Source organism: Hemiscyllium ocellatum, chromosome 23 (genome assembly GCF_020745735.1).
Source record: "Hemiscyllium ocellatum isolate sHemOce1 chromosome 23, sHemOce1.pat.X.cur, whole genome shotgun sequence".
NCBI lineage: Eukaryota > Metazoa > Chordata > Chondrichthyes > Orectolobiformes > Hemiscylliidae > Hemiscyllium > Hemiscyllium ocellatum.
Window position 1 is genome coordinate 11054979 of NC_083423.1, and position 24722 is coordinate 11079700.

Genomic DNA, 24722 nt, shown 5'->3' on the forward strand with positions numbered 1-24722 from the left:
GAAACAGAATCTGGCCTGAAGTTTGGAGTCTGTAGAGAACTGGGAGGAGATACACTGGATGGTTTCAGGAATAAATATCTATCGTTCGCCAGAATCATTGAGATGAGACCCAAAATCAAATCTGAGGTGAGCTTCAGGATTGCAGGTTCTGGTGCCGTAACAGAGTCACCTACTTCAAGCCAAAAGGAAGATTATAATGCTTCTAAGACTTGCAGTTACAGTGCACAGCACACACTCACATCATAAACTGTTTCACATTCGATTAACTGTTCTGGATTGTAATAATAGCTATGAGGACTGTGCATATTGAAACATACCACAAGGACCAATCAAATGAATAATCAGTTATTCTAAATCTGGTGATCTTGGTTGGGGGTGGGGGCAGAATGACCACCATTCTGATAGATAAATATCTTCACGTAACTCAGTCACCTCACACAAAAAGAAATGTAGGACACATTAGGATTACTGACCCAGGTGGAACTGTACCACAGCAAAACACTTGAAGAGAGAAGACAAAGCAGAAATTGAAAGATCTCACCCTGATTTGTCTGCACAGACTACTAGTATAACATTTATGTATGGGGAAGTTTATATATATATTATTGAAGTATATTGTATTGATATTTACTGAAGTCTGTTATGCTGTAAGAAACATGGCAGTTCCCAACTGTAGCATAATTCAGTTACGTTTAGTTAGCGATGGAAAGGGATAGGTATATGCCACAGGTCAAGAGTTATCGACAGGGCAAGGACAATTATAATGTGATTAGGCAAGAATTAGGATGCATAGAATGGGGTAGCAAAATGTAGGAGATGCAGACAATCAAAATGTGGAGCTGGCTTAGGGAACAGATATTGTGTGTCCTTAACAGGTATGTCCCTGTCAGGCAGGGAGGAAGTGATAAGGTAAGGGAACCATGGTTTACTACAGAAATTGTTAAGCGGAAGAAGGAAGCTTACACGTTGATGAGGCAAGATGGTACAGATGAGGTGATGGAGAGTTACAGGTCAGCTAGGAAGGATTTAAAAAGAGAGTTAAGAAGAGCAAATAGAGGACACGAACAGTTTTTAGCAAATAGAATAAAGGAGAACCCTAAAGCTTTCTATAGGTATGTGAGGAATAAAAGGTTGATTTGGGTAGAAATAGGGCCAGTCAAAGACAGAAGTGGGAAGTTGAGTGTGGACTCTGTAGAGATTGGAGAGGTGCTAAATGAACATTTCTCGTCGGTGTTCACTCAGGAAAAGGAGAATATTGTAGAGGAGAAGAATGAGGAACGGAAATTAGACTAGAAAGCTTCGAGGTTAGTTACGCACAGGTGTTATCAATTCTAGAAGGAGTGAAAGTAGACAAGTCCCCTGGGCCGGATGAGATTTATCTGAGGATTCTCTGTGAAGCTAGGGGGGAGATAGCAGAGCCGTTGGCTTTGATATTTGAGTTGTCATTGTCTAAAGGTTTAGTACCAGAGGACTGGAGGATTGCAAATGTTGTGCCATTGTTCAAGAAGGGCAGCAGAGATAACCCAGGTAATTATAGACCAGCGAGCCTTACTTCTGTTGTAGGAAAGGTTTTGGAAGGGATTTTAAGAGATAAGATTTATAATCATCTAGCAAGCAACAATTTCATTTCAGATAATCAACATGGCTTTGTCAAGGGAAGGTTGTGTCTCACAAACCTCATTGAGTTTTTTGAGAAGGTGACCAAGCATGTCGATGAGGGTAGGGCAGTTGCTGTGGTATACTTGGACTTCAGTAAAGCCTTTGATAAGGTTCCACATGGTAGGCTGATGGAGAAAATGCAGAGGCTTGGAATTGAGGGTGTCTTAACAGTTTGGATTAGAAACTGGCTTTCTGGAGAAGGCAGCGAGTGGTGGTTGATGGAAAATTCTGGATTAGTGTTGCTGGAAAAGCACAGCAGTTCAGGCAGCATCTGAGGAGCAGTAAGATCAATGTTTCGGGCAAAAGCCCTTCATCAGGAATGCTGATTCCTGGTGAAGGGCTTTTGCCCAAAAAGTCGATTTTCCTTCTCCTCGGATTCTGGCTGAACTGCTGTGCTTTTCCAGCAACACTAATCCAGAATCTGGTTTTCAGCATCTGCAGTCATTGTTTTTACCTGGTTGATGGAAAATATTCAGTCTGGAGTCCAGTTCCTAGTAGTGTGCCACAAGGACCTATTTTGGGACCACTGCTGTTTGTCATTTTTATAAATGACTTAGACATAGGCATAGTTGGATGGATTAGTAACTTTGCAGACAACACTAAAGTCGGTGGAGTAGTGGACAGTTTGGAAGAATGTTACAGGTTGCAGGGGGACTTGGATAAACTGCAGAATTGGGCTGAGAGGTGGCAAATGGAGTTCAATGCAGCTAAATGTGAGGTGATGCACTTTGGAAAGAATAACAGGAAGGCAGAGTACTGTGTCAATGGAAAGATTCTTGGTAGTGTGGATGTGCAGAGGGATCTTGGAGTCCATGTGCATAGCATACGGTCTGTTAGGTTTCATTGGTAGAGGGATTGAGTTCCAGGGCTGCAATATCATGCTGCAACTAATACAAAATGTTGATACAGCCACACCTTGGAATATTGTGTACAGTTCTGGTTGCCCCATTACAGGAAGCATTGGAAAATGTGCAGAGGAGATTTACCAGGATGTGGCCTGGTCTGGAGGGAAGGTCTTATGAGGAAAGTGTGAGAGACTTGAACCTGTTCACATTGGCAAGAAGAAGGCTAAGAGGTGATTTGATAGAGACATACAAGATGATCAGGGGGTTAGGTAGGGTAGACAGTGAAATACTTTTTCCTAGGATGATGACGTCAGTGTGTACGAGGGGGCATAACTACAAATTGAGGGGTGGTAGATTTAAGACAGATGTCTTAAGAAAGTTCTTTACGCAGAGAGTGGTAAGGGTGTGGAATGCCATACCTGCTAATGTAGTCAACTCAGCCACATTAGGGAGATTTAAACAATCCTTAGATAAGCACATGGATGATTTTGGGATAGTGTAGGGGGATGAGCTGAGAATAGTTCACAGGTCGGTGCAACATTGAGGGACGAAGGGCCTCTTCTGTGCTGTATTGCCCTATGTTCTATTTCTAATCAGCTGTGATTATCATCAGTCAATTGCTGAGTAACCCTGACACCAAGTTTAGGTCCGGGGGTGAAATGAAAACTCCTGGGATGTTTGAAAAATAAACAAACCAAGGAGAATATAGAGAGTTAGTCCTCATCGCCAGATACAAAGTCAGAGAAAAGAGAAATGATTCACACATCAAGCAATTTAGAACTATTTATCGCTGTTCAGATCTCCTCAACATGAACATGTTCCACATCATTACAAACACTTGTCATCAAAATCTCCATGTAATACATCAATGCAACGGCGATAATGTACTATTTATTATTCTGCACAGTATGCTTTATGTCCTACCCATTCTTCCTTCTCTAAGATCTAATCAAAACTTAAAATAAACATTAAGAATTAACCCTCTCACAACTAAAGAATAGTCATGTTTTGTTGAAAGCCTTACACAAGTGTAGGGATATTTGCGAGTTGCTGGGGAAGCCCTGGTGCTCTTATTCTCACCTCTCCCCTTAAAATTACCAATATCAGCTTGCATTTACATGACGCCTTTAACATCACAAAATATTCTCTTGTGTTTCAGAGGACAATCATCCATCAAAAGTGACAGTGAGTCACTCAGAGTTCCAAATGCAGATGGCCAATGGGTTGGTCAATGAGTTAGGTTTTCAGGAGAGTCTAATAGGAGAAAAGAGAGGTAGAAAGATTTAAAAATGGAATAGGACCCTGACAACCAAGGACACAGCTTCCAATGTTGGACTGCTTAAAATTCGGTATGTTCAAAACTGAAGTAGTGCATCTTTCTCAGAGGGTTGTGGGACTTTAGTGGAGTTGAACCTGTGAGGGTGGTTTGGTGAAATACAAACATAGGGAGAACCAATGGATTTATCAATAAGGATGAGACATTTAAAATCAACGAGGAGCCAATACAGGCCAGCAAGCACAGGGTATAGATGAAAAGAACTTGGTGTGAATTTGGCATCGGGGTCAATGAGTAGAGTTTTGGATGATCTGTATTTTAAGTAACACAGGAAATAGGTGACCAGTCAGAATTCCACTGAAATGCTCAGGTCTCGAAACAAAGTGGATTCAGTTTTCAGAATAAGCTGAGGCAGGGAAGGAGTCAGAAGACGTTCCACAGGTGAAAACAAGCAGTCTTAGAGCTAGCAGTGGAGATCAGTTAGCTCAGCTGGCTGTTTTGCAATGAAGGGAGACATCATCAGCATGAGTTAAATTCCCACCCCTCGCTGAGGTTATTATGAAGGTCCTGACTTCTCATACTCTCCCCTAGTGTGACTTGTGGTGGTCCTCAGGTTAAATTCACCATCAGTGATCTCTCTGTGATGAGAGAGCAACCCTATGGTCCTCTCAGACGATAACAATCTTACCTGAGCTTTTAACAAAAAACTTTTATATTTAATTTCCTTCGAAATAAAAGTCACCATTCCATTTGTTCCCGCCCCTGCCATTCCCCGCTGAATTTGGATGCTATCTTTTTGTGATTCATTGCTGATTCCCATTGTTGGAGGAAGTTTCTGCTCACCCAGCACTGGGAACACAGAGAGACAATTTCAAAACTGTGAGGGCAGTGGTAAGATAATGCTGGGTGGCATCAGCATCTTTGAGGATATTGTCAGGATTTGCTGTCCCTTTGCTCACACATTTTGCCTTTTCATGAAAGCTCTCTGAGGTCTCTCCCTCGACTCGAGTATCAAATCAGGCACAAACTCAAGTGAAACTAAACTCAGAATTTCTTTTTCATTACCCTTGAGGATTTGAATTTGCCTCAGAAGGTGCTGCCTGATGGAAAAACCTAATTTAGATTACTTACAGTGTGGAAACAGGCCCTTCGGCCCAAGAAGTCCACACCGACCCTCCGTTGAGCAACCCACCCTGACCCATTCCCCTACATTTACCCCTTCCCCTAACACTATGGGCAATTTAGCATGGCCAATTCACCTAACCTGCACATTTTTGGACTGTGGGAGGAAACCGGAGCACCCGGACACAGGGAGAACGTGCAAACTCCACACAGACAGTTGCCCAAGGTGGGAATTGAATGCAGGTCTCTGGCACTGTGAGGCAGCAGTGCTAACTACTGTGCGACCGTGCTGCCCCCATCAATGAAAAGTCTGAGTGTTTTAATGTTGCTTCTTGTGTGTGGCATTAGAGCAAGGTCTGTTTTGCTGGGGCTGAGGGGGCTACCTGTGCTATTCTCTCCTTTTGTCTTCAGACATTTTTCTTCTACTTTTCAGGCTCCAGCTGCTTATTTCCATTCTCACTAACCCGCACCCCCTCCCTCCCACTTTAGGACTTTAGGTGATTGAGGTTGCAATGGATCCTGTTACCTGACCTCAGTCGGTCAAAACTGCCTGTTGTGAAGCAGTGTTGGAGGTCAGCCGTGACCTCTGTCCTAAGCTCTTACCCAGTGAGTTCTGCAGGAAAGTGAGCATCAGATGGGAGCAGAATATACAGCATTCATGAGTAAACCTTGGTTCTGAAGGTGTAGAATGCAACTTGGCCTCCAAAGTGTGGCACAGCAAGTGTTCCTCTCTCTAAGCCCTGAGACCCAGATTCAAGTCCCACTGCTTCAGAGATATGGAAGAACATCTCTGATCAGGCAGATAAAAATATGACAGGCAATAGACTAGAAGAATGCATTGTTTGAACTTGTGGTACTATTACCAATATCTTTGAACTGGAAGGCCCATTTTCAAGCCTTGTCTTCTCCAGGTGTGATTAGTAACATCTCTGAGCATTTTGATTAGATATATCTACAACTGCATCATAGCAACTTATTTACAGTATGGAAACCGACCCTTTGGTCCAATCGTCCATGCCAACCAGATATCCTACATTAACCTAGTCCCATTTGCCAGCATTTGACTCATATTCCTCTAAACTCTTCCTATTCATATAACCATCCAGATGCCTTTTAAATGTTGTAATTGTACCAGTCTCCATCACTTCCTCTGGCAGCTCATTCCATACATGCACCATCCTCTGCATGAAAAGGTTGCCCCTCAGGTCCTTTTTAAATCATCCCCCCTCCTCATGCTTAAATCTATGCACTCTAGTTTTGGACTCTTTTACCCCCGGGGAAAGACCTTGGCTATTCATCCTATCCATGTCCCTCATGATTTTATAAATCTCTATAAGGTCACCCCTCAGCCTCTGACACTCCAGAGAAAACAGCCCCAGCCTATTCAGCCTCTCCCTATAGCTCAAACCCTCCAACCCTGGCAACATCCTTGTAAATCAGTTCTTAACCCTTTCAAGTTTAAAGATATCTTTCCTATGTTGAAAAGTGTGTAGTACTGGAAAAGCACAGCAGGTCGACTTTTCAGGCATAAGCCCTTCATCAGGAACGAGGAGTTTGATGCCCGAAATGTTGACCTCCCTGCTTCTCGATGCTGCCTGACCTGCTGTGCTTTTCCAGTACTACGCCTTTTGACTCTGACTCTCCAGTACCTGTCCTCCTAGATGTCTTTCCTATGGCAAGGAGACCAGAATTGAGCGAAGTATCTAAACATATTCTCACCAATGTCTTGTACAGCTGCAACATGGGCAGCATGGTGGCACAGTGGTTAGCACTGCTGCCTCACAGCGCCAGGGACCTGGGTTCAATTCCCGACTCAGGCGACTGACTGTGTGGAGTTTGCACGTTCTCCCCGTGTCTGCGTGGGTTTCCTCCGGGTTCTCCAGTTTCCTCCCACAGTCCAAAGATGTGCTGGTCAGGTGAATTGGCCATGCTAAATTGCCCGTAGTGTTAGGTAAGTGGTAAATATAGGGGGTCTGGGTGGGTTGCGCTTCGGCGGGTCGGTGTGGACTTGTTGGGCCGAAGGGCCTGTTTCCACATTGTAAGTAATCTAATCTAATCTATACATGGCATCCCAACTCCTTTGCTCAATGCACTGACCAACTTATTTGTCACTGAAGAGAGAGACAGTTTTATTGTCTTGTGCTCACCAGGACAAGTGCAAGAATTCAACCAATCACCACAACGTATTTTAGGGGATAAATGAAATCGGTTGGTTGGCGCATTGCCTCCAGTTGGTAGAGATGTTGCCTTGGAGAATGCAGTGGGAAACTATTGGAACTAATGCCTTTAGATTTGCTGAAAGTGACATTCATTCATCAATAGGGACCTGTTCTCAATACAAAAAAGCAAACTATATTATATTCCCTAGAATTGAACTTATATTTTGCCTTAGTTAACTAGAAAATTGCCATAAGAGAATCAATTTGTCAACCAAGTAGCAGTTCTTGCCCAGAATTGTAAACTGTTGTGATTACCTGAAACTTTTCACTCTTGCATTTTTCATGATGAATGTAAAATGTAAATTTCGGTGACACGGTGTTCTGTTCTACTGAGGAACTTCTCTATGTACACCTTTATAATAATATAACATCCCAAGGTGCTTCACGAGAGCATCATAACAAAAAAAAAGTATGACAGTGAGCTACATCTGGTAGCACTAGGTCAGTTGATCAAAATCTTGGTTAAAGAAGTAAGTTTAAAGGAACAGTCAGAGAGGGAGCGATGAGGTAGAAAGGCAGAGAAATGTAGGAAGAGTAGTGCAGAGTTTAAGGTCCATGCAGCAGTGTAGTGATTAAAAATTTGCAGAGCACAAATATGGGCTTTTGTGTGAGGCCACAGATGGATTTGGAAACAAGGATAAGAATGTTCAAATCAAGAATTTTGAAGTTGGAACATGAACGTACGATTCAGCAAGAGAGGTGGAGGGAATGTATCAACTCGCTTTCAGCAATGATTGGCAGGAAACCCCAGCAGACAACCTGAATTGCTTAACTTGTGAAGCAGGCACGTGATTTAGCCTTCAAAGGCATCATGTTGAATTCTGGCTTCTCTCTGCATTGGCTCCCTCTAGGAATCTCTTGTCCATTGAGGATATTCTTTCATCTGACACCGTCTGAAATACAAATGTTTCCACGTGTACCTTCAATACTGTCAATAGTTAGGGCTTGTGTGCAGCATAATTAACAGCACAAATCCATTGGGCCGATAGGCCCCTTGACATGCTATAAAGTCTACAGTGCAAATTTATGCAATTAATGAAGAGAGAAGACTTGCATTTATGTAGCACTCTATTGCATCCATTGAAGCACTCCATATCGAAGGAATTCACTCAATATGCACTCATTATCATGATATTAATGGTAGACATTTTTACATGCAGTCAAGAGGCAAGAAATGAATAACAAGTTATTCTTTAAAGACTGAACATGCTGATTACTGAAGGGAGTTAAACTCTCCCTGAGCTGTGTGGGATAGAAGTGTCAGAAAAGCCATTTCCTGCCTTCTTGGGTCTTGCATGGGCTCAGTACACCTGTACAAGCCATTGTTTTGAGAATGGTCAGCCCCTGGGCACACACCAACTATATAGGGCCAGTCTGCATGCAAGTTAGATCAGTATAAACTGGAAAGTTGACTCCAGTTCACCTATAGCACTACTTGCCATTCCAAAGGAGCCAGAATTGCTTTGTGATGTGATAGAGTCATTAGAACTTCTCCAGCATCCCCGCCCCAGGGTGGAGTCTCCTGCAGTGTATGAGGTTTCCAGCTGGAGATTGAGAAAACACACAGCAGCTGGATCTGAACGTCAGGCAGTTCATGTGCATGAGCTCATGATGATGTGTTTGGGATGTAGCCATGACAGTGTTCAGACCTAACTGCATTGACTGTTCACACTCGTAAAGACATCGACCAATCTGCAGACACCAGGACTTCTTATTTTACAGCACTGAGGAAGTCAGAAGAAACCTTCTGATATAGCCCGGCCAATCCACATTCAGCTGCCATTTGAGAAAAGACAGAAAGATTCACATTTTCATCGTGTCTGTCATAAACGCAAAGCTAGCATCGCACTTTGATGCCATTTAAGTATTTTTGACGTGTAGTCATTGTTTTAATGTAGGAGTGACAGCAGCCAGTATGTGCACAGCAAGATTCCACAAACAGCAATATGACAGTGAACAGAGAATCCGTTCTGACTGATTATGTTAACCGAGGGTAGACAAGTAGGAGGCTGGAAGAACACAGCAAGCCAGGCAGCATCAGGAGGTGGAGAAGTCAATGTTTCAGGTGTAACCCATCTTCCGGACCAGAGTGCAGCTACTGTTTCAGGAGACCAGGGAAGTTATTTAATTTTCACCTGAGAGGGCCTTGGTTTAATGCCTCAATTTAAAGGTAGACACCTCCCACGTTTCTTCATAAGAACATGAGAACGAGGAGCAGGAGTAGGCAATCCAGCCCCTTGATTTGATATGGTCATGGCTGATCTCAATCCCACTTGCTTGCTCAGCTCTCTATAACCCTTCAACCCAATGCTAATTAAAGATCTATCTAATTCCTATCTAACTCAATAACCCATCATCCATAGCATTCTGGGATACTGAATTCCACAGATTCACGTCCCTTTTGAGATAAATAACTCCTCCTCATCTCTATTTTGAATCTGTGTACTCCTTGTTATAAAACTATCACCTCTTGTTCTGATTTTCCCAAGTGCTTCATGTCTACATTGTCAATCTTCTTTAGTGTATACCTCAATTAGACCTCTTCTCATTTTTTCTACCTTCACTTGAGTATTAGCCAAGATTTTATGCTCATGTCTATTATGGGTTTTGAACTGACACAACAGGTAGATAGGTTGTACTGGCTCTAGCTTAGTCATTAGCAGCCTGAGTCCCATTGTGGGAAGCACCTTTCACCGCTGATGTATTTAGCCAGTGCAGTCAATGACACAGCACAGGAAGCAGATAATTATCTCTGCATTGACACCTCTCTGAGATGCAGAGATCGCATCATTTGCATTGAATGTGCCCTCAATTTTAGGGAATCTTCCCATCTGAGGCCAATTTCCTTGTTTCTTTTTGTGTAAGGAAGTGAGTTTTGACTTCACCCCTGAATAGGTTGGCTCTAATCTTGCTCTTGCCTCTTGCTTTCTCATTAGATGCCAGGAGAAAGGATTTGAACCAATTTCTGGTGGGTTTGCTTAGCTAATGTGTCCATTGTCTCACGACTAGCATGTAGACTCTGTTTTATTCCCAATCAAATGTCCCACCCTCTCCTTCAAGTTCCTCACCAAGCCACTCACCATCCTTATTGGAAACATATTGCTGTTCCTTCACTGTCGCTGAATCCTTGAGTTCCTCCCTGATGGCACTGTGGACTGCCAACAGTTCAAGTAGGTAGCACACCATCACCTTCTCAGGAGTAACTACTGATAGGCAATGAATACATATCCCACAAATGAAATCTGTTTGAGTTAAGAGAAATGTCTGCTTTCATTGCACTTTCAGTTCCTCTCCTCCTGCTCCAAAGAGACTGGCACATGCTGAATTTTTTGTTTAATGATAGACCTCCCTTATATTTCCTCAGTGTCTGCTCTCCAATCCTGTATCTATACAGCGAGTGTCTAGAGGCAATTTGACTGCAGACTGAAGTGCAAACAAATGAGACCTAATTCTCACTCAACTCTCTGCTTGCACGCACCAACAACTCTGTCGTCTTGAGTGGGTGCCTTGAGCAGGAGAAAACAGGAAAAGTCCTGTTGGCAGAGCAAGAGGAAGGGAGATACATAGGAAAATGAGAAAAGGAAGAATACATTCATGTTTCTAGGGCCTCTCCTACATTGTGCATGCAGGGGCATGCTCGTCCAGAAGCCAGATCTATGTAAGTCGAGGTCTCCATTATGCAGCTCATGACTCTAGATCAGAGTGGTGCTGGAAAGACACAACAGTTCAGGCAGCATCTGAGGAGCAGGAAGATCGACGTTTCAGGCAAAAGCCCTTCATCCCTCTATTCCTGAGGAAGGGCTTTTGCCCGAAATGTTGATTTTCCTGCTCCTCGGATGCTGCCTGGACTGCTGTGCTTTTCCAGCACCACTCTGATCTAGAATCTGGTTTCCAGCAGCTGCAGTCCTTGTTTTTACCTGCAGCTCACGACTGTAAGTCCCACAACCGGGATTTGTCCAAGGTTGACATCACTGACAAGCAAACTCCAGCTCAGCCATTACAAGGTCAGTGAGCCTCAAACACTGAGATGTGATCTGTTTTTCATTTTTTTGTCTGACTGATGGTCTGTGAGGTGTTACAGTACGTTTCCTTTTGTTAAAGACTCTCTATCAATGTGTACCATTGTCGTTTGCTACCACACTTACATATTTCACTTTGAGAACTCGAATCCTTTCACTTTAATAATATCTTGTTGGAATTTGATTATGGCCACAACCACATAATATTTCTCCTACAGGAAGAACAGGGTTGAGAATTTTTGTAGCTATTTTCTTTGTCATTTGATGGGCATGGCAACTTTATTTTTATTCTAGCTTGACTCCAAGGAACAACCTATTTACAAGCACAGAATTTTAAACATTTGCTTTTCCACTGAAACTGAGCGCCTTCTCCCTGTTTGATGCAGAGACTGCCCAGGACTGAGTAATTGGAGAACTCATTCATTGATCCCTGGTGACATATCTGCCCGAGCAGTGGTTGCAAACTATCCAGGATTGTCCTGGGGTCCCCAGGGATTAAGCAATGATCAGCTGTTGGTCATTGAAACATTATATTCCAAATACAAAAGGAGCAGAAGATGGAAGAGCACAGATAGACCATTCAGCCCATCGACACTGCCCTGCTATTTGATTTGATCATAGTTGATCTGGTAGTCTTCTATTCCACTTCAGAGCATAAACTAACATTGACACTCCATTGCAGTGACAGACGAAGGGCTGCACTGACAGAGATGCCATGCTTTGGATGAGATTTTCAACTGAAAACTGATCTGCTTGCTCGGGTGGGCACCATAAGGAAGAGTGGGCAAATTATCTCTGGTTCCGAATTAGTGGTGCTGGAAGAGCACAGCAGTTCAGGCAGCATCCGAGGAGCATTAAAATCGACGTTTCGGGCAAAAGCCCTTCATCAGGAATAAAGCTCTGATATCCTGGTCACAACTTTACCCATTAGATCATCTGATCATCATTACACTATGGTTTGTAGGACCTCACTGTGCACAAATTGGCTGCTATGTTTCATACATTCCGACAGGGTAAAGGCCTTAGAGACCTCCAGTCATCGTGGAAAATATGGTTGAAATGTAAGTTGATTTTTGGGGAAACGGTGTGGAGAAAGTATGCACAGGCTTGAGAGAAACAAGGGCTGCCTTTCTTTTTCTGTTCTTGAATAATTGTGTTTATTAGTAATAAAATTAGTTGCATCCCAAGATGGGCGCGGTGGGGTGAGTAGGGGAGGGGCAGGGCTGGTGGTCAGGTGAAGACGGGGTTGGAGGCAGAGGCAATGCCATGGAGTGCCCAACCATGCACCTGGCGAGAGTTGGCAACCACTTGGCTCCAACCATTCGGTGATGTGATAAATGTGGGCCCCATTCAGCCCGCTCCTCCTGCTAACCTGCATTTTCCACCTCAAAATGAACACTGTGGATAGATTCCACTGGCTATCATTTTTCCACTTCATGTAGAATGAGCTATTTGGCTGACAGCCCACAATCCAAGTTTGGCCTTTACTAAGTTTTCTTGGCTCAGAATTTTGAACCAGCAGTTTCAAAGCAAGGGGGAGGGACGGTATTATTACTGGCTGAAAATCCTTTTCCAATTCCTCCCTTCTTAATGGGACAGATAGTAAGTGTGGGAATGAAGTGCTAAGAGTCAGTGTGGTTTCAGGATACCAAGGCAGTTTAGGGGGACTGGTTAGTTTTAATTAGCTTCTAACATTGAAGATATTTTCGAATCAAACCGTTTGGACATCTTATGACACATACACACATAAGATAAGGTCAGTATTGAACCCAGGCTTCTTAGCCCAGAGGTAGGGACACCACCACTGCACCATCACAAACATTGAGGGCCTTTTTTTGTTAAGGGGCTATTTTGACTGGGAAATGACAATCACTGACTAACTTGGTGTTTTCAGTAATGCACAGCTGCTTTCAGATGTGAGAGGGAAATGGCGAGTGTCAGTGTGGAAAAGTTTTTTTGTCTGTTTTTACAACCTGCGCCTGACCTTAAAGGACCACAATTTGCCCAAAATCCAAAGACTGATTTAACCCATCAGAGGAAAGAAGCCCAAGCAAAAAAATCTTGGAAAAATCCTCCTGCAAAATTAAAGGTTGACCCAAAGATCCAGGAGCTCTCGCTGACTCCTCTTGCCCGGATTCACAGGCTGAGTCTAGGCTCAGATGCACAGCTAGGCCTAGGCACCTGAAGAAGTGGTAAGCATTGGCAAAAGAGATGGACAGTGGAGGTCCAGTGGCAGTGTCTGGATGATGGGAGCAGGAGGTAGTGAACTCGCGCATCCCCAGTCCAGACACAGCTCATTGGAGTGGCAGTGATGGAAGCCCTTAACTGAGACCCCAGAGCCTGTTTCAGAGACCCCCACCGATGTCCAGCAATGGGAGGAGAACAACAGGAAGAGAGAAAGATGAACTCTATTGCAATAAAACCTTGTGTTATCTTCGATGTTTCAAGATGGCAGACACTCTTTGTTGTGTTTTTATGTACATGTGACAATAAATCTAATTTAAACATATACTCCCAGCCTGGCAGACATGAGCTTTTGGACAAGTGGCTTGCATTCATTTGAGAATGTTCTTAACCTCAGACTCTGGGGGTGAATGAGAAGGGGTAGGTTTACTTGGAATCTGCCTACTTTGTCCTGCAAGCTTTTGGAGGTGGTCAACTGTCTTCAGATCTGCAACCGGTTTTTAAAACTACAATCTGCAAGGTCAAAGACTGCTTTGGATTCAATCAGAGAGGATGAATCGAGAGAGAATTAAAGTCCAGTTTATTTCACATACATACCAGCAATGAATTGGATCTTTTTTGCAGCAGATTGAGGGGTTTTTTTGTTTCAAAAAGGGGCAATAAGTTAAAGCAGCAAAGTGGCCAGCAGGATTTGGGGGCGGAGGGATGGTTCTGACAAGTGCTGATCAGCCGCAGGGAGTGGGACGAGCCTTTACTGGGAAAGGCTGCAGGCTTTTGGCACTTTCTCTCTCTCTCTCTCTCCCTCTCCCTCTGCATTTTATTGTTCCGTCTGGCTTGTTTACAATGGTTTCCGTCATCTCCGAACTGGATCCGCTCGACAGTTGGAAAGTTCTGAGGTAGGCTCCAGAGTTTGTGTTTCGCAGCCGATCATTGTCGCGGAGACCCCTCTTTGTTTCAGTAAAAACAATCCGAATGTGTGTGTGTGTGTGTGTGTGGGTGGGGGGTGTGAGGCCACAATCACAGTCTGTCAGCCCCTCTCCCTGCCTGCCTCTGCTCCGCTACTCTCATATCCCCCCTCCTGGCTCTCTCGTTCTCCTTATGTCTCTCTCTTGGTCTTTAGTTCTTTTCCTTTCGTTATTTCTTTCCCTCTCATGTTCTCCCTCTTGTCGCCCTCGTTCTCCTTATGTCTCGCTTTCTCTTGGTCTCTCCCTTCTTTAGGTCTTCTCTATTTATTTTTTCCCTCTCTCTTGTCTCGCATTCTCCTTATCTCTCTCTTTCTCATGGTCTTTCCCCTCGTTCTTGTTTTTTCTCTCTCTCTTGCCTCTCTCTCAAGTTCTCTATTTCATTTCTTCAGTATATTTCTTTCCCCTTCTATCATTCTCCCCTTGTCTCTCTCTCTCTCTGTTTGTTCTTTTCCTATCTTTATTTTTTTCCCTTTTTATCTCGTTCTGTTTCTCTCTCTCTCTCTAGTTCTCTCCCTTTTCAGTCCATCTGTCTCCCTCTTTAGTTCTTCACTCTCTCTCTTTGCCTTATTGTCCCTCTCTCTTTCTGTCCCCTTCACTCTCTCCTCTTGCTCTCTATCCCCTCCCCGCTCCCTCTCGTCTTTTCACTGATTCTTCCCCCCTGTTTTCGCTGACCCCCTTATAGCGAGAGGCTCCTTTTTTGCTGTGTTAAGATTCCCTGCAGATTTGGAGAGCTGAGGCTTGGCTGACGTTCAGAACTGCTCGAGGGAATTTTTTTTTCTTTTTGTAAAAATGAAATGCTGCTGGTTATTATTTTTGAGAGTCCCGTTTGAAATCAATGGGTTTTAAAAACAAGAACACCCCAGTTTGGGAGCGAGAGAGGGACTTAACGGGTCGGCAGAAATGGCATTTCTGTAACTTTTGTTGGTCTGACTGCCCAATTTGGAAGCATTTTCTGTTTGTGAGGGGGAGGAGACAGAACCATTCTCTCTGCGATGAATGAGGACATTCAGTTGTCTCCTTCCTCCCTCCCGCTGCAAGTCTTTAGAGGCACAGAAATGGAGGGGGGAGTGGTATGTGTTCAATGAAGTAAATCTATGCCTCCCTTTTTGTTGTTGTCAGGAGTATTTGTGTTTCTTCAGCATCGGGAGCTTGTGCTGCTGCAGGAAGTATTTCTTGAGTGTGTTGGTACAGTTTTTGGATTTTAAGATTTTCTCTACAAGACAGCAGTAATTCTGACAGGCTTATCATGGGAATAGGAGCTTATGGCATAGCTGTCAACATCAGGGATAATCCGTGAATAGAGCTTTCCTACCTCAAATCTGAGAGGGGAGAGTGAGGCACTTGATGAATGTGAAAGAGCAGTCTTTTGTCCGATTATTATCTCCTGATTTCCTCTCCTTTCCCTTCCCCACCCCACCTGTATTCATTGAGTTACAGTTTCAATCTTCCACCAAAGCAGCTATTTAATTTGGGGTGGGGGGTATTTTTCCTGCACCTATAGCTCAATGCAGCAGCCATTCCCCATACAACAAGGATTCTTAATACATCCATTCGGATCAATGAGCAGCTAAACTGTTCACCCAGGCGCTGCTGGCTGAGAGGTGTTGGTCAGGGTTCAGGGAGAGCCGCACTCTGGACATGCTTCTCAAGGGCTGGGCATGCTATTCATATTAGTATCCAATTCATAAGCCGGTGCCTTTGGTTATGTTGCAGGGTGCTGGTGAGGCCACACCTGGAGTACAATGTACAGTTTTGGTCTCCTTACTTGAGAAAGGACGTACTGGCACTGGAGGGGGTGGTTCACTCAGTTAATTCCAGAGTTGAGGGGAGGTTGGCTTTTGAGGAAAGATTGAGTCGACGGGAATTATATTCATTGGAATTTAGAAGAATGAGAGAGGATCTTCTAGAAACATATAAAATCATGATGGGAATAGATAAGATAGAAGTAGAGAGGATGTTTCCACTGGCAAGTGAAACTCGGACAAGAGGGCATAGCCTCAAGATTAGGGAGAGCAGATTTTGGACTGAATTGAGAAGGAGTGTCTTCACCTGGAGGATTCTGAATCTATGGAATTCCCTGCCCAGTGAAATAGTTGACACTACTTCAGTAAATGTTTTTAAAGCTAAGATAGATTTTTTTATGAACAATAAAGGAATTAAGGGATACAGAGAGAGGGCAGGTAAGTGGAGCTGAGGCCACAAAAAAATAAGCCATGAGCTTAGTGAATGGTGGAGCAGGCTCAAAGGGCCAGCCGGCCTACTCCTGCTCCTAGTTCTTATGTAGTGTCGCACTCCCTCAGTGTTGCCTCGAAACATCTATCTGTTTTTGAGCTCAATTCCTGGAGAGTTCTGCAGGTGAGGTGAGAGTGATGCCACATTTCTTTCTGGGTTGAGAGAAACACGGATATTGCAGCTGCTCCAGAAATTGCATGCTTACTTCAAACTTTGTTATACTTATTACATTTCATTTTGATTAAGTACATGAATAAGAAAAGGTTGGATGGATATGAGCCAGGAGTAGGCAGGTAGGACTACTTTAGTTTGGGATTATAGTTGGCATGGACTGGTTGGACCGAAGGGTCTGTTTCCGTGCTGCATGACTTTGACTCTATGAATTCAAGTAATTGAAAATTATAATGTTGTTGATAACACAAATGTGGTTGCTATGTTACTTAAAGGAAGAAGTCCATCTCTATGACTCTGTAATGGATTTAAATTTGGGGTGTCCCAGGTTCTTCATAGCCAATGAAACAACGTTGAAATATCGGCACTGCTTTGATGTTGGAGAAATGGCAATCATTTGCATGCTGCGAGATTCAGCAGTTGGTGTTGACCAAGACTGGAGGGCAGAGCTCACCTGTCCTTATGAATTAATTCCCTGGAATCTTTTAAGATGGCATACTGGGCTCGAGTTTAATATCTTTCCCTGAAGACAACACCTGCAATAGTTTCAATACCGACTTTGGGAAAAATGTCCAAACTTTGAGTCTAAAGTCGCTTTAATCACTGTGGTGCTGAAAATTAGCAATTGGTGCCGGTATTTTTGATCTTCCACAAATTTTCTCCTCTTTTAATGTAATGCCCTCATGTATTGGATTCTGATGTCACCAGTTTCCATTTCACTTTGAATGAAACCATCGATTCTCATTTGGTTTCTCAATCGATTCACCAATCCTGCTCCCCAAGTTGTTTTTCTTCTTTATTTATTCACAGGATGAGGGCACCACCGGCTGGGCCAGCATTTATTGTCTATCGCTAATTGCCCAGAGGGCAGTTAAGAGCCAACCACTTTGCTGTGAGTCTGGAGTCATATGTAGGCCTGACTGGGTAAGGACAGTAGTTTCCTTCCCTAAAGGGCACTAGTGAACCAGACAGGTTTTTTCCAACAATGGATTCATGGTCATCATTAGACTTTTAATTCCAGATTGTTTCTTTTTAATCCAAACTCTGTCCTGGTGGGATTTGAACCTGGATCCCAAGAATATTATCTGTGTAGTTGGATTAACAGTCCAGTGATAATACCATTAGGCCTTCACTTCCCCTTCTGTAGTCTACACTTGGACAGGCTTTGTCACAGAATCTACACAACCTCCGTGCACTCCCTGTAACTGTGAGCCAGAACTGCAGACAACAGAATTGGTGAATTTGCCTTCTGTTTTCCCATGAAGCTCCTGTCCAATGTGGGAGAATTACTGACCAGACCTTTGCCAATTTTCTTCTGCCAATTTTCTCTCATTCCCTTTCCACTTACTGGAAGTAGACAGTTCCAAACCAGCTGCTGCATTTGTCTTTTGAGCTTCTCAAGGCGTTCCAGATTCACGTTTAACTTGGGACAGAAAGAGAGAGGCAGCATTGCCTAAGGGTCATGAGCAATTGATATTAGGCAGCCTTTTCGATTCATCAATCTCATTTCTCAATTTTGTTTTCTTTTGTTGTGACATTCCTGGGGCTGGATAGGCCATCTTTTTTTTGCCCTGAAGAAGTGAGTGGGAAGTAACCTTCTTGAGCAGCTACAATCTGGTGGTGTCGTGGTTAGTGCTGCTGCCTCACAGCGCCAGGGTCCTGAGTTTGATTCCACTCTTGAGTGACTGTCTGTCTGAAGTTTGCACATTCTCCCCATGTTATTGCGGGAATCCTCTGAGTGATCAGGTTCCTCCCACAATCCAAAGACGTGCAGGTTAGGTAGATTGGCTATGGGAAATGCAGGGTTACAGGGACAGAGATGGGGAGATGGGTCTGGGTGGTATGCTGTTTGAAGGTTCAGTGTGGACTGAATGGCCTGCTGTACACACTGTCGAGGTTTTATGGTTCAATTGTATAAGTAACCACTGTTGAAAATGTGTTGCTGGTCAAAGCACAGCAGGCCAGGCAGCATCTCAGGAATAGGGAATTCGACGTTTCGAGCATAAGCCCTTCATCAGGAATGATGAAGGGCTTATGCTCGAAACGTCGAATTCCCTATTCCTGAGATGCTGCCTGGCCTGCTGTGCTTTGACCAGCAACACATTTTCAGCTGTGATCTCCAGCATCTGCAGACCTCATTTTTTACTCTAAGTACCCACTGTCCTGAAATGAAGCAAGTTATAGGATCTCAATTCAATGATGGTAAAGGAACATTAAAGTTTGAGGTGAACATTGTGGATGATTCAGAGGGGGATCTTGCAATTGATGCCCTTGAATGCCTAGGAAAGGTATACACGTTTTGGAAGGTGCTGTCAAGGGAGCATTGGCAAACTACTGCAGTTCCTCTGATAGATGATTCACAAACTGCATCTATATGCCAGTGGTGGATGGGCAGCTGATCAAGTGGGCCACTTTGTCGTGCATAGTGTTGATCTTCCTTGGTATAATTAGACATTTGCTCATCCACAAAAGCCAAGAACTCTATCACACTGCTGACTTGGACCATGTAAATGGGGAATGGTTTGCAGGAGTCCTGTGGGCTCCTTTAGGCTGTTTGAACTGTTGATCTTCTGTCCCAGTATGTGCTATGTGGTTTGTTTCAAACTTTGTTTGATAATGTCCCTTCTTTCCTTCCACATTCCTTTTTGAAACTATTAACCCTCTGGTGTGGTGTAGAGACCATTGCTCCAGTACCTTGTTTGAGTGTCCCTCATTCATATGAGTGTGTCAGCAGTAGTAGGGGCCTCCTGGATTGGCGTGGTGACCTTCCAACCTTCCTCAGCAGTCTCCTGACGTGGATAGCGCTGGTGCGGTATGGAGCTAGTGCTCAGTGTGGACTGGAAGCTAGGGGCCAGCATGGTCTGTTGTGCTGAACTTTTATTTCCATAATGAAGGATATTTTATTTCTCTATTGTCTAAGATCTTGTAACTAAGGAAGCTGTGCCTAGGTACTTTTGTATCTAAGTTGGCGTTGTAAGTAGCAACATATATAAACTTTTCACCATACTCATTGAGTGTATGTGACAGTAAAGGCTATTCAAGCTAAAAATCACACAATACCAGGTTATAGTCCAACAGGCTTATTTGGAAGCACTAGCTTTCAAAGCACCGACTCTTCATAGGTAGCTTCACCACATCATGTCCTATTCTTGTCAGGAGGGCATCACTGCTAGACCCGATCTTTCCCTTGGCAACATCCATGTTATTTGGCAGCAGTCCATCACTAAATGCCAGTCTAGAGTGATAAGAGACTCTGATTTTCACCCGTTCCCAAATCTAGTAGAACAGAGACTATTGGTAGCTGTCTTCTAGGGTCCAGAAAATCTGTCTTACCTCTTGTGCCCATATTAACTCAAACATTCAGAAACCCCTCCGGAACTACCATAGCTAACGAAGGGCCAAAGGTTACAAGATTTCGAAAGCATTTTTATTATTCGTTCATGGGATGTAGGTGTCATTGGCTAGACCATTGCTAATTGTCCAGAGGGCAGTTAAGAGTCAACCACATTATGGTCAAGATTCAAGAGTAGCATTCTTTGTCATTTCTACCATAGACAACCTATACAGTAAAAGGAAAGGAAACAGCATTCCTCCAGGACCAAGATGCTACATGGACTGCACAAATTACTCGAGAGTACAGTCATATACAGGGCAGCATAAAGTGCAAAACACACAAGACTGCACAGTAATTCTTGATAAGACAAAAAAAAGACACTGCGGTGGACAAATTACAGTGTAATACTGAATGATCATTACTATGCCATTGTTTTTAGCAACAAATCGAAAGTCGTGCAAAGAATTGCAGGTGGAATAGAGTTTGATTGTACTGTGTTAAGAAGCCTGATGGCTTGGGGGATGTAACTGTTACTCAGTCTGGCTGTGAGAGACCGAATGCTCTGATATTGTCTGCCAGATGGCAGGAGGGAGAGGAGTTTGAGTGAGGGATGTGTGGGGTTGTCGTTAGCCTTGTGGATGCAGCATGTGGTGTAAATGTCTAGTGGGTTTGGAGTCAAACATAGACCATAGAGTCCTAGAGCTGTACAGCATGGAAACGGACCCTTCAGTCCAACTCGTCCATGCCGACAAGATATCCTAAATTAATCCAGTCCCCTTTGCCAGCATTTGGCCCATATTCCTCCGAATCCTGCCTATTCATACACTCATCCAGATGCCTTTTCAATGTTGTAATTGCACCAGCCTCCACCACCACCTCTTCCATACACACACCACCCTATGCATGAAAAAGTTGCCCCTTAGGTCCCTTTTTAAATCTTTTCCCTCTCACCTTAAACCTGTGCCCTTTAGTTCTGGATTCCCCTCACCCTGGGGAAAAGACTTTGGCCATTCACCCTAACCATGCCCCTCAGGATTTTATAAACTTCTATAAGGTCACCCTTCAGCCTCCAACCGTATAAAGTTGGCAGTTTCCTTCCCAAAAGGGCATTCTGAATCCAATATGTTTTTCTGACCATTAGCAATGATTTCACAATTATCATTAGAGTCCTCATTCCAGATTCTTTATTGAATTCAAACTTCAACATGTGCCATCTTGGGTTTTGAACCATCATTCCCTGGTCTCTGGATTAATTTCCTTTTAATCCTCTTTCTTTAGAAAAAGTAACTCCCCTCCTCCAAACACACAGACCAGCAACAGTAGCAGCAGGAACACACTGACTGTGGCCCAGCCAGCACAGAGTCAGTCCCTTAAATTGAGGAGATTCCAAATCTCCTGATTTCAGTTTCATTTTTTCTCTCTCCCCCCATTCCCCCCCCCCCCAATCCCACACACACACACGACCACCTAACTGCAGTAGTGCTTATATTTTTCCCAGCACCCATGGTGTGCATGTGCAGGTGTGAGACACAGTAAGAGACAACAGGTATACAAAATTTTATTAAATTTCCACCACTAGGAAGAAAGGAAACACCCAACTGGCCAGTGACAAGCCGTGGCCTTCACATCAAAGGGCAATGCTGCATGATCAAACAATGAAAGGGGAGGGCAGGGGTTAAATCAAAATAGGGGTGGAGGGGGAAATAATATACTCCACTCCCTGCGATGCCCACTCTCCCTGAACAACTCAAGGGTGTTGGTAGACACCGCGTGCTCCTTCTTCAGCGACACCTGGGCTCTAACGTAAGCACAGAAGAGGGGCAGGCAATCGGCCTTAATGACCCCCTCCACAGCCCACTGCCTGGGCCTATTTATGGCCACTGGATTAATCATCTCGCAATGGACAATACCTCCCCTAGTTTGCAGCACAGTGTGTCAACAGTGCAGGTGACAAATTCCCAGCCCACTGCACTTCTGCATCTTAAGGAAATAAACCTTCAAAGTGACTTTTTGCAACATGCAACCATCAAAGGAAATGTCTTGTTTCCAACAGCTCAAACTTTGCTGCTGTGTTTATTATTAAAATGAAAATTAATTATATTAGCATTACCAGTGTTAAGTGTGAATGGCAGTGAGGTTTCAGGCCTCTGAGGGTTTTTTTAAAGAAAACACAATATTAAACCTTCCTCACCCGGTTTCCTAGTCACTGATTAAAATCCCTTGGAGGGAATCACATTACAGGCAGCCACTGATTTAAATGGAAGTTGAAATTTAAATTATGTAAATCAAACTTATTAACAACCTGAATGTATTCAAAGGAAAACCTGTAATGTGATATCTTAGTTTATGCAGAAGAATATTTTATTCTTCGTGGCAATATCATGAATTTCAATTAATCTGCACATGGGTTTGCATGATACTTTTAAATTAACATAATTTACTTAAGGTGATGGTCATTTTGTTCATGTACCCACAGCTGCCAGAGTTAAACCAGCTATAAGTCCCTTCATTAGTTGATGTTTCTTAATTTGCTAGGTCTTACTGTTGAATGTGTTCCCCTGTCGGTCACTTTCCCCTCAGATATTTTCCAATCGATATGTTTCAACAATGTTATTCAATCCTTTTGAGCAGGTCAGACTTGAACCTGGACCTTCTAGCCTAGAGGTAGGATGCTACCACAGAAGGTCAAGACCTACTTCTTGTCAGCCCCACACAGCCACACACGAGAGCCCTGTCTATACCATGGTGCTGTCCTCCCAACTACATAGATGAAGAAGATTCCAAATCTGATATTCGGAGTGGAGCACAGCAGCTGGACTTGGTGTAAGAATAGAATTGCTAGAGGAATCAGCAGGTCTGGCAGCATTGATGGAGAGAGAAACAGAGTTAATTCTTGGGGTCCAGTGAACGTAAAACATGATACTGACAGACCTACTGTGTTTCTCCAGCTGTTTCTGGTTTTGTTTCTTATTTCCAGCTTCTGCAGTTATAAAGTCATACAGTATGGAGACAGACCATTTGGCCCAACCAGTCCATGCCGAACATAATCCCAAACTAATCTAGTCCCACCTGTCTGCTCCTTGGCCCTTATCCCTCCAAACTTTTCCCATTCATGTATCCATCCAAATGTCTTTTAAACTTATTTGTACTCACGTCCACCACTTCCTCAGGAAGTTCATGCCACATCCTCTGTGTAAAAGATTTGTCCCTCATGCCTTTTCTAAATCTCCCTCCTCTCGCCTTAAAAATGTGCCCCCTGGGAATCCAAGATGGCGGCAGTCTAGGAAGATCGTGTTGCAGAGCTCTGCACCACAGCATAAGCGGAACAAGATCCTAGCCTGCTCTACCCAGACCACAGCGATATCCTGGGATTCTGGAAAGGTCGTGGAGTCCTGGAAAACAGTCAGAGAACAACTTACCTCGGGATCCGAAGAAGGGAGGAGATACGTCCAAGGCCGGGCCATCGGCACAGCCTGCAGGATCCTCGAAGTCGATTCATTACCAGGTCCTGGTGAAGGAGCTCGCAAAATCTCGTGAGATGTAGAGGAGCATATAGAGGAGAACCTGGCCCCAATCTCTATCCTGCTGCAGAAGCATGGACAGCAGCTGGGAGACCTGAAGAGAAGGATGAATGAGGTAGAAAGCAGGGTCACAATGGGGGAAGCTGATACCGATTCCTCCAAGGGTAGGATCCAGGCCCTGGAAACGCAGGTCTGTAATTTACTAGACCAGGTTGATGACTTTGAGAACAGGAGCAGAGAGAACAAACATTCAGATCATCGGTCTGCTGGAGGGTAAGGAAGGTGCACGGCCGGTGGAATTTATTGAGGACTGGTTGCCGAAATTCCTTACCTTGAAGGCTGGAAGGTGAGGCTTGAAGATTGAGAGGGCTTAACGGGTCATGGCGCAGAGGTCAGGTCTGGACCAACGTCCTCATCCTACCTTGGTGCAGTTTCATCACGATAGAGGTAAGGAGAGAGTCGTGGAAGCTTCCAGAATCCAGGGGAAAGATCCGAAGTCCCAAGTTTACGAGGTCTCTGAGATCATATTCTTCCAGGACTTCTCAGCAGCATGATCTGGAAAAGGAAATCCTATGATGGCATCAAGAGAAGACTGAGAGAGCTCGGGATTCAGTACTCACTGAGGTATCCAGCAGTGTTTTGATCACCTCAGATGATCTGGACATCTCTTTGACACATCGGGGAAGGCAAAACTCTTTGTGGACAAATTACCTTAATCTGACCAATTTAGCATTTACAAATCATCATGTTGTTAGGGTATGTCTCTGTTTTTCCTTAAAAAAAAGAGGAAGTCGGATTGGGGCTTCCTTTTCCTTTTCCTTTTACTGGTAATAATCTGGTCTAAACTATGCTCAGGGGTGGCTGGATGCGTGCTTTCAATTTCTAAGTTATACCAAAGGCTGGGTGGGGTACTTACCATTTTTTTAAAAATTCTTTGTTCACATTGTCATTCCATTATGTATTTTCTTTCTTTGCTGCTTGTGTTTGTGATGCAGCTCTAGCTAGGAGGAGGGAAAATGGTTGGGATGGCTAGATGCCTACTTACTGGCAGTTTATGCCCAGTTCAGGTATTTAAATGCCCTGGCTGCAGTATTGGCAGCAGGTTGGGAAGTTGGGTTTTGGGATATGTAGATGCTCCCTTTGGGCAGGGGGTGAGTTCCCCTATTCAGCACTAT

General features: G+C 43.9%; 1 protein-coding gene across 19 annotated transcripts in view; it reads left to right on the forward strand.

Moving 5' to 3' along the window:
- Positions 1–24722, forward strand: part of celf2 (cugbp, Elav-like family member 2) — an 850872-nt gene that overhangs the window by 189347 nt on the left and 636803 nt on the right. For 18 of the 19 annotated variants that reach the window (XM_060842645.1, XM_060842654.1, XM_060842648.1 and 15 more), the window contains exon 1: positions 14139–14220. The exons of the other annotated variant lie outside the window; for it this stretch is intronic. In XM_060842645.1, the coding sequence (XP_060698628.1) occupies positions 14168–14220 (53 nt within the window). In that variant the 5' untranslated portion in view covers positions 14139–14167. Of the gene's footprint in view, positions 1–14138; positions 14221–24722 lie in introns of those variants that run through there. 19 annotated transcript variants of the gene reach the window in all.